Source organism: Akebia trifoliata, chromosome 11, assembly GCF_017979445.1.
Source record: "Akebia trifoliata isolate Shusen 1 chromosome 11, ASM1797944v1, whole genome shotgun sequence".
NCBI classification, from domain to species: domain Eukaryota; kingdom Viridiplantae; phylum Streptophyta; class Magnoliopsida; order Ranunculales; family Lardizabalaceae; genus Akebia; species Akebia trifoliata.
The window spans coordinates 43,833,672-43,844,219 of record NC_141385.1 but is presented as its reverse complement, the minus strand read 5'-3'; the positions used below and the strand labels follow the sequence as shown (position 1 = coordinate 43,844,219).

The window sequence follows — 10,548 nt, the reverse complement described above, 5'->3', positions numbered from 1 at the left end:
CAACTTTTACTTATTCTCAATCAATCACTCATGTTATATTTTAAATTGGAGTGTTATAAGTAAAAGTTGGAGTGTCAATAGCAGCTCTATAAAATGATCTGACATTGATTGTTAGTGTGTTCCTCAACTGAAAGGGCTGAAGCACGCATAAACAAACAGAAAACAACAATAGGAACCTATGCAGTTGTGGTTCCACATACATCGTTAAAGTAAAATCCCAAAACAAAAACACTTGCAATGAAAAGGAAGAAACGGAAATACAAATACTGCGGATATGAACAAGAATGGTAGATAGAGATACCGATGGGTAAGGCCATTTGTAGTGTTTGCTCCACCAGTCCAGTAGCTGTTGCCTGGCTTCCTTGGGCAACTTCCCTTTCTTTCTCTTCTTGAGAAATTCCTGCTTAAGACCACCCAAATAACCGCTGTACTTTCGCAGAAGCTGACCTTTTAGTTCTCTATCTTCAGCTTGAGGATCGATGAAGTTGTCATTTCCAACAACCTCTTCCTCGGATGATCCATTCCGATCACCAACTTCACCACAAGCTGATGATGATAAATGATCTTATAAGCACCTCAATACAAAAGAAGTAAAGACACTACCTCAATTAAATATAATACTAGATGCTTTTTCTTTTCTTTCTTTTTTATCGGATATCATAGATTTTACGTGTTGAAATGTTAAAATAATAAAAACGAGGAAATTGCCCATGCAAGAACTGCTGTATAAAGACTTGAAAGCATCTGATAATGCTAGCTAAATATTATGATCCACATTTAATCAAATTTTGAGATATTTAGTCAAGTAGCCAATCAGTTAGAAAGTGGTTTAGAATTTTAATTATCAACTAGCATTGATAGTGTACTAAGAAAATATCATTCAAATACTTCAGATGGCTGGCTTAAAACCAAATGTGTTAATCCAAACTTCTTTTTTTTTTTTTCACTGCTCTCTTGTATTTAATAAAATCCTATTCTCGTACATTTATTATACATTCTTTCTTTCTACAGTGTATATCTCTCATGAGCAAAAAAATATTAAAAAGAATATCTGACCATATAAAACAAATTGCATTGACATGTCAGCATATTGGGTTTGAGTTAAGTATAAAATTTCATACAGAATTGGACACCACTGTCTTTGTTACATAGCCTTTGTGGAAATATAAAATTTTATTCATTCTCTTGATTATTGAATAAAGAAACCCTAATAAGCTTTATGTAGAAAATAGTAAAAGCAAATTCTAACTAGAGATAAACTCTATTTCTAAAAAATCCAACCCTGATCTTAGAGCAATGATGCAATACACCTTATCATACTAAAATAGATAGCCTATAAGGGCTTGATCATTGGTGACAAGGAGTGAATAGCTAGAGTCAGATGGACCTATGTGGGTTGTTAAGATGAACTTTTAACCATAAGGATTCAAAGGCACTTCGTTTTACAGATATGATTTTGTTGTGGAACTCTGGAATTTTTTTAGAGTATCTCCCATAAGAAAATCTGCTCTTGGCTATTTGAATTGGAGGTAGTGTTGTTCTATTAGAGGTTGCTTCGGAGGAAAGAATCAGATGAACGATCTGAATTTCTGCCCAAAAGTAGTGCCCACTAGAAGATTACTTTCAGTTTTTTGGAGAAAACCACCTACTGGCTGTCTGAAAATTATTGTGAAAGGGACTTTGAAAGGTAATCCGTCATTAGCAGGAGGTGGGGGAATTTTAAGAGATGAGGAAGGTGAAGTCATTCAAGCAGGATGTTGGTTTTTCGGAGAAATCATTCATATGTGGAGTTTCGAGGATTTAGGTGTTAAAAAGATACAAATAATATTAAGAGGATAATGATTGTGGTGGATCATATGTTTTTTGTTTAAAAATGGGGACATTTGGACAAAATGCCACCAGTAGGACTCCTAGCTTTTAGAACTTGATCTAAGGTTATCAAAGCCTCTGATAAATTAAAAGAATTAAGTTGATTTCTTGATTATGGATTATAGAAACGCTGATAGGATTTATATAGAAAATACTATAAAGAAATCCCACTAGAGATAAACTTTAACAAATCAAATCTTTAATCAGTCTGTTTCTATCTTAATATCAATAAAAACATGGTTTGGTGTACCCCAATACACCATATGACATTATTTCACATATAATACCGAAGACATTGGTAGTTTCAAATGAAAGCATTCAAGCAGGATGTTAGTTTTTCAGAGAAAACATTCAAATGTGGAGTTTCAAGGATTTCATTGTGAAAAGATACAAATAACATAAGGGATAATGATGGTGGATCAGATTCTTTTTTTTTTTTTTTTTGTTAAAAAATGAGGATAGGTCATATAGGCAACAATCAAACCATGATTCCTTGAACTTTGTAAAGTTGTTAAACGGGTGTTTCAAGTATTTCCTAAAAAAAAAATTTCAAAGATCCTTAGTAGACTAATATTTTTCTTAATGGGTCTTAAATCTAATGTATTTTTTCCTAGGGGCTATATGGTATATATTCTCAAAAAAGAGTCCCTCGCAGTCATTGTCCCAACAGAAAAAAAAAAAAAAACCATCGCCACAAGGTTCCATCTAATGAAGAAAGAGTTTTGCCATTTTTATTTCTAGAAGAACACAAGTAATACTATATTTGTTGAAAAAATCAAACTTCTATTGAACTGTTTGAGTATTACATTAGTAGTATACTTAATTAAGAAGATTTTAATGCCTAATTAGGAACATATGTTGAAAAAAATCATACTATAGAGTATTATATAACCTCAAAATATGAAAAGGATACTTAATTAGAAAGATTTTACATCCTTAATTAATTAATATTTCCTAAATAGAAAATCCTATATATTCTCATGGATCATGGGATACAACTTTCTTATTTTAATGACACTACTTATTTATAATCCAATAATCTCAAAACAGCACGTAGAAATATCAAACTTTCATCATTATTATCAAAACCTTATCTCTAAAAAACATGATTGACCGAACAAATGATGTCCGTCCATTAAATTTTGCAAGAGATCGCGATCAAGGGGCATATCATCAATTTGAAAACACAGAGGTATCTCAAATATTTACCTGGCCATGAAGGGGGCTTGTTTAGATGACCCAATCTTCTAAAGGAGACCAAGGTGAAGGGCATGTCATCCATTTAAAAACATAGGGGTATCTTAATATTTATCAAAACATGGAGGGGGCTTGTCTAAATGACCAAGTCACCAAATGGAGATCAAGGTCAAGGGCATGTCATTCGAAAATGTGGTATCTCGTTCCTAGGAAAAAGTAAACAAGAGAAAGATGAAGGGAGGTAAGCACGATGAAGAGAAACTAACCTAGAATTTTGACATGAATCCAACACAACTTCGACTATCTAGCTACCTCTCACTCTCTCTTATGAATTGGCTTCACACTAACGAAATCAACCAATGCATAAATGTTTCAATTCCTTTCTTGTATCATCCAAAGATGTTGAAAAAACCTAGGCAACATCAGGGCCAATACATAAAAGATACGAAGATTTTGAACCATGTCTAGCACTTAAAAAGCACACCTTCACTTTAACCCCAAGGGAGTTGGTTGTTGAGTGCCAATTAAGAAAGGTGGAGGAATGTTCTCCAAAATTTGATAGTGAAGAAGATACGATCATTGGCAAATAAAATTGCTATTGAAGCAATCAAAGAGTAACACTTGGATAATTTGTGTGTGGTCAGATTCCGATAAAGGTGCCGATGGACTTTACCCTACTCCTTCCACCTCCTTATTAGCACCGGTGGTACCTGCCAAAAACTCTCTGACGCTCAAGTTAGAATTGCAAAAGAATAATGATTATTACTAGTTAGACTCTTCATCAGCAAAAAGATCCTGAAGCCAGTGTCAATTTCATTATTTATGGATCCTTCCTCTGAATCAGGATTTCCCCTTCTTACAGGATGCAATCTCGGAGAATACGCAGATTACCAAGATCCTTAATGAAATTGGGATCTTTGAGATTGAGTTTGCTGTTCTAGAGAGATCTCCTTGAAAATCTCTGGGCTTTACGTGGGCAAATCAGTATTACGAATATTCTTTGACCAAGCCTACCCTGTTTGGCAGACCAGGTCTTGTCTAGTGTTATGCTGCCCTTCTAGCCAAGTCAGGTGCTTTCTATGTTGGCCTGCCCTACGAACACTGATTTACGCATGGTACCACTTAACCGACTTCGACATGTGTACGGTCTGGATAATCACACAATTATTTCCCTATACAATTTCCATGATAGAGAACTCTTGACAAGAAAAAACTCTCCAATCATGGAAAATCTTCACGAAAGGAAACTCATCAATGACTAAAATTTTTCCAAGCAAATAAGCTATTCAAGGAAGGATAAAAAGAATACAAGGAAAGTGTGATAATAATTTTCTAAGAAGGAAATTACTTATTGAACAAATGGAAAAATATATATATATATATATCATAGCTTGAAACATCAACCAAGGAGATTCACTCTTCTCACTCAGATTGAATACTTGTTAAACCCCTAAACCTTGCCTCCATCAAATAAGCATCTATAGAAGGAATGCTTCTTACTCACAGCCATTGAAATTTCTTTGTAAACTTGCCATTAGGGTGTATATACAAAAACCAAACTCAAGGCCGCTCATCATTATCCATTTTTCTTGAACACTTACAGAACACTAAAATCAAGAGACAATGCCACTTAGAAAGAAATCCACACGTTTGTAATGTAGAATGATTTATATTTTCTAAATTTTGTTCTATTTTCCAAGTAAGTTCATGATGGATCACATGGAATGAGAACTCAAAACTTTGGACAACCCTTTTTGAAATTATGAACTATTCCTATACGGGGGTGAATGTGTCAAATCTCAATCAAACAAATTCACAGAAAATCTACAATCCGATTGTGTCTCCTTCCAAACTGCTTATTGTCCTTTCCCTGAATGTATGGCTTGTCGCATAATCAACTTTATAATTACTTTTATCTATCACAATCCCAGCCTTAAGAACTTGAATTTTTTTTTCACAAACAGATTATCCGGTTTGGAAAAGCATAATTAATTAACAGAGATAAACTAAAGAACTTGTTTGAGAAAGCTAGACCAGTTACTTGCAACCTTCATATTGGACACTCGTTCACATTTTAGAGCACATATGACCATACTTCTATTGTTTTTTCTTTATTGCTAATCATTCATACTTCATTAATTGTAAGAGCTAGGGCTAAATCTTGTTCAAGAAATCGTTTTTTTTCTTTCAACGTATATGGACACAGTTGTAGCAATTTTTGCAATAGAAAAAGAAAGAGGGGGCAACTTTCTAGCTTAATATTCACATCACTGAAGAAAATATATTATTTTGGAAGGGGTCTACACCCACCAGTGTTGCACAGCTAACAACAGGTCTTCTTGGAGCTGATCTCTCTCTCTCTCTCTCTCTCTCTAAGTTTTTCAAGTATATATCCATAAAACCCTAGGTAATGTTTCCTTCAAAGATCCATTTCCATTAAAATAAAGAGCAGAGAAAAGTTAAATAATTCACTTTAATAACAATAATTAATGTCACCATCCAAAAATAAACAATAACATACAGATCTACAATATTTTATCAACAAACATGCATGAGTGGGAAAAGAAGATAAATGTGGGAAGAGAGTCACCAGAATCCGAAGAACCGACAGTGAGGGCTTTGAATTGGCACTCAATCCTAGAAAGAAATAGCATGGCTTCTTTAAAGGGTTTTGTGAGTTCTTGCTCGTATTTTGTGAGCATCTCACAATAGGCCTCCATGAACTGATCGAGCGCAGGGTCTTCACCTATGCAACCATTGCCTGTTCGACCTATAGCTTCCTCTAACCTTGCAACCACTTCAGGAGGTGCTCCAACCTGTTTTCTCTCACATTAAAAAGATCCATCAATGTGTAAGAAGTAATCATTTAGCTTAAGATGATGGGTAAATAGATCTCTCTTAGAATTCAATTCTTTAAAAAGATTAGGTGATGAGGGTTTTACTATTCTAGGTCACTGGGGTAGTTTAATTCCTTCTAAAGAAAATAGAGATTGTGTGTGTGTGTGTGTGATACAGAGAGATTGTTTAGGACTGTTAGGATCTGAATTTTCTCCTAGAATCAAATTCTTTCTTTAAGAGAAGAAATGATGAGGCTTTTTTTTAGGTTTTTGGGTTTATTTTCTCTGAGAGAGAGAGAGAGTTTGGGTTGTTGGGTATCTGAATTTTAACTTAAATTCTATCATTATTCACCTTTTGACAATTGGCATAGGCGGCTAACAGACGAGGATAGTGAGGATGAGCCATGATCTTAGCCCTGATAGAGCAACTGCTGTTGTCATTGTCGTTCTCTGTGAAATAACCTGTGTTACTGCTATTATTGTTGTTGTTAGAGGGAAGAGGTAGAAAAACGGTATTTGCTTCTACACCAGTAGTTGATGTCTTCGGAGGCATCATCATCATCATGGAAGAAAAACCATTACTATTATCTCCAAACCCCATGAAACAAGAGTTACTACTGGCACCACCACCACCCTCCATCTCTCTCTCTCTCTCTCTCTCTCTCTCTCTCTCTCTCTCTTATCTCTTCTTATTATGTATCTTTCATACCCCTCTCTTTATTAAATAATAACTATAACAATGACCAAACAGTCTCTCCATCTCCCGGGTTTTATGCTACTGTATTCAGCCTTTTTACAGAAAATCCTAAGTAGAAGTGCACAGTATTAGCATATTCAGATTTTCATTGGAAATGGGTGTTTTTTTTTTTTGAAGTCAATAATCTACCGTGACTCATTCACTATCCCATCTTTATCTAGCTAAGAGAAAGAGATTGTGGAGTGCAGAATGCACGCGGTTGTTGCCAGTAAGAACTAAGAAGATCAAAGATGGAGTCTCCGCTTCATGTCATCTGCACTGTAACTCCTCTGCAAACTTTCCCTTCCCGAGATGAAAACCCTTCCCTCGTTTCTTGCACTGTCACTGTACTGCTAAACACCAGTGACAAACAAACAGAGAGAGAGAGAGAGAGATGATGGGATAAACGAAGGAATCCGATCTTTACTTTAATATTAGATTTGAGGCTTGCCGTGTAATGTTTATTAATATATTTTATTTATTTTCTCTCTCTCTCCTATTATTAGTCTCTATCTCTCTCTCCATCTAATCAGTAATTATTAAGTATAGAACAAAGTATCTATCTCTCTCTCCATCTAATCAGTAACTATTAAGTATAGAACAAAGTAGGGTTGCCATCGTAGCTAAAAAAAGCTGACAAGGTTGGTGGGACAGTCCGAATGTCTCTGTCTCTCTCCTTCTTTCTTCCTCTCACTCCCTGCCCTACAATATCTTCCTCCATATCTCTCTTGCTAGTTCTATCTCCTAATTAATCTCCTCCATAACTAGGAGAGAGAAGAATGACACATAGGGTTTTGCTCTTACTAAGGGCGCTCTAACGTTGAGTTAAATCCAGCTCACAGTGACAAATCTCTGTCCTTTGCTGCTCAATACGAGGTAGCTGTGTCTCACACATACTACACTTTTAAAGCGATCTAATCTATTATTAATTGCCATTTCGTTTTATATTAGTACTATTATTGCGAGTTAAAGACTTTTGGTTTAACTTTAACACTTTGACAGTTTAACCAAATCATACTTATGATCTCTTGCCACGTGGCATACTCTTCTTGCAGCAGTGGATTTGACCAACATTTGATTGACTTGACCACCACAAATAAAAATGTTCTAATTGATACGTTCTAACCGTTACTTGAGTAATGTTTGTTAAACTGAACAAATAAGTGTTGAATAATTATAATTATTGAAACTGTGTAAGCGTTAAATTTAAGTGCTGAAATTATTGTCTGTTTATCGATCTGAATTGTGTTGAACTGATTCAAATTAAACGCTATAATCACAAAAATCTATTTATTACTTAATGCTGAAAACTGATAAATTGATTATATTACCATTTTTAACAATTGTATATAGGGTGTACATTGGATTGAGTAAATTCGAGATCCGAATCAATCCGAAACTTTTGGATTTGATTAGTTCGGATTTAACACACCCACGATTCGGGTACGGATCGAAGAAAAAAAATCATATTAATTTGATTCGGTTCCGGATTATGATATAATAGAATCGAACCAATCCAAAAACCGAACCACTTATATATATATAATTATTTTTAAAAAAAAATTTTGATTTTTTATTTCTTTCTTCTTCCTATTTAAAGAATTCTGAAAACAGAACCCTAGCCGTCGTCGTTCTCAATCTCAGTCATCTCTCTCACTCACCTCACCTCACCGCCTCGTCAACTCATCGAAAAACGAAGATGGAACTCTCTCTCTCTCTGATTCAAAAAGCTTCGATAAATCTCAGGATTATCAATCTCTCAAGCACCTTCAATTAACAGTAAACAAATTTAAATTCTTCTCGAATGGATCTTGAATATATTTCTTATTTGTTTTGGAGAATAACATAAAATGGCCTAAATGCCATTATTTTAAACCTCAAGCCAAAACCCTTTCATTTTTCTTGGAGAATTTTTTTCATTTTCAACTTATTGAACTCATCCTCCCTCTCATCTTCTATAAAATCTATTGTTTTCTACTTATTAAACTTCATCTGCGTTAAATTTCTTAAATGAAATATAGAATTTTTTTTTTTTAATTATCCAAAAGTCCACGCTTAAAAAAAGTCTTACTTGTTTTTAAGGTTTGAATATTGGAAGAGATAGAATGTTTGGATTGAGGAAGAAGGTATCTATCTTCAATAAGTATGAGAACCGATAACCGATCCGAACCAAGATTGGATTGGATTGGTTCGGTTTCAAATTTGTAGAACCGATCATGTTTGGTTCGGTTCTAATTTTGTCAAAATCTGAACCAATTCGAACCATGTGCACCCCTAGTTGTATGTTTAAGGGAAAATTATTAATAAAATCCAAAAATAAAAATTACTTATTAAAAAAATACTAAATTGAATGAAATTCATTTTGAGAACCTAGTCGAACAAATTATCTCTCCTCCATATCATTTAAAAAGTAAATTTTAAATTTTTTTAATTCAAATTAAAAAATAATATTAATTCAAATTAAAGAGAAAGAATATTAAATATAAATATTTTGTTAAATATCAAATATTAAATATTCCAAAAAAATAAAAAAGGAAATAGGAAATTTCTCTCTCCTCTTTTATTTTTTTGAAATATTTAATATTATTTAAATGCGTGGAGAAAATTTCGACCTTTTAAGGGTCGAAATTTTCTCTCTCTTTAATTTGAATTAATATTATTTAAATACGTAGATGAAAGAGAAAATAGGAGAGAGATAATATTAGTGTGAGTTGCTTTATTAATTTATGGGATGCTTATATCATTATCCATAGGACATAAGAGGTAATATCATTTCAAGTATAAGGGCATACTTGTCCATGTTGAAAAAGACCGGTGCTTACCGCTTCAACAAAAAAATTAAGTGATCCAACTTCACTTATTTTTCAACAATAAATGGTGAAAATGTAGAGTAAACAAACGTGCTGATTGCTGAAGCTGAATTGCATTCAGCATTAAGTGCTGAAATCAGCGTTAAACAAACACTCCCTTAGATAGAATCACAAGGATTATCAAACTGTGCCCCTCTACCTGATCCAGCAACCAAACCCAAGAAATGAAGATAATGACTTTGATTTTGACCTTGAAAATAATACGATCAAGTTAAATAAATTCCATCTTTGTTTTGACAAAAATTAAGAATATGTTTGATTGCACATTAAAAAATAAAGTAAAAAAAATTAATTTTCATAAAAAAAAAAAGATATTTTTCATATGCTTGATTATATTTTTTTATAAAAATTAATTTTTTACCCCAATCAAAATGTTCATCAAAACATGGACTTTACTTTCTCACCCATATGGGTAAAAAAGTGAAATTAACCCATATTTTTCATTTCCAAAACATCATTTTCTTTTTCTACACTCATATCTTCTGCTTCCTTACTATCACCACTATTATCATACTAACCTCGTGTCGTCGTCGTCGTCGTTGTCATCGTCGTCATCACCATCTCCGATCACTTTCTCTCCCTCTCTCTTTTTACTTTTCTCACATTCTTCCCTCTTTTTCTTCACTTACCTCCGTCGTCACCACCACCACCACGTCCTCCCCCCCTCTCTCTCTCTAATCATTTTCCAATCATCTTCTTCTCCACCCCAAACCTCTTATTCTCTTATCATTTTTTTTCTTTTCATCCTCCTCTCTTTGTTTTTCTTCTTCATCTTCCTCAGATATTTTTTTCATTATTTTATCAAAATAAAATCAACACAATGGAATTTGATTTTCCAACCCTACCTATTTTTCACTATTGTTTTTTTATGGATTTCAAATTCCATAAAAAATTACTTTTGAAATATGATAAATCGATTTAATATTTTATAAAATCCAAAAATCAAATTGACCAACTCTAACTCATTAAAGTTAGACTTAGGCATAATCAATTTAGGTTCAATAGGGTAGGGTATCAATGGGTTCCTATTTAACCCTAA

General features: G+C 33.6%; 1 protein-coding gene across 1 annotated transcript in view; it reads right to left on the bottom strand.

Annotated features, from left to right (window-relative positions):
• Positions 1-7,033, bottom strand: part of LOC147391909 (homeobox protein knotted-1-like LET6) — a 7,740-nt gene extending 707 nt beyond the window's left edge. The window contains exons 1-3 of the mRNA XM_086417220.1: positions 6,256-7,033; positions 5,657-5,882; positions 302-546 (exon numbers count right to left, since the gene is read on the bottom strand). Of these exons, the coding sequence (XP_086273346.1) occupies positions 302-546; positions 5,657-5,882; positions 6,256-6,543 (759 nt within the window). The 5' untranslated portion in view covers positions 6,544-7,033. The remainder of the gene's footprint in view (positions 1-301; positions 547-5,656; positions 5,883-6,255) is intronic.
• Between the last annotated feature and the right edge of the window lie 3,515 nt (positions 7,034-10,548).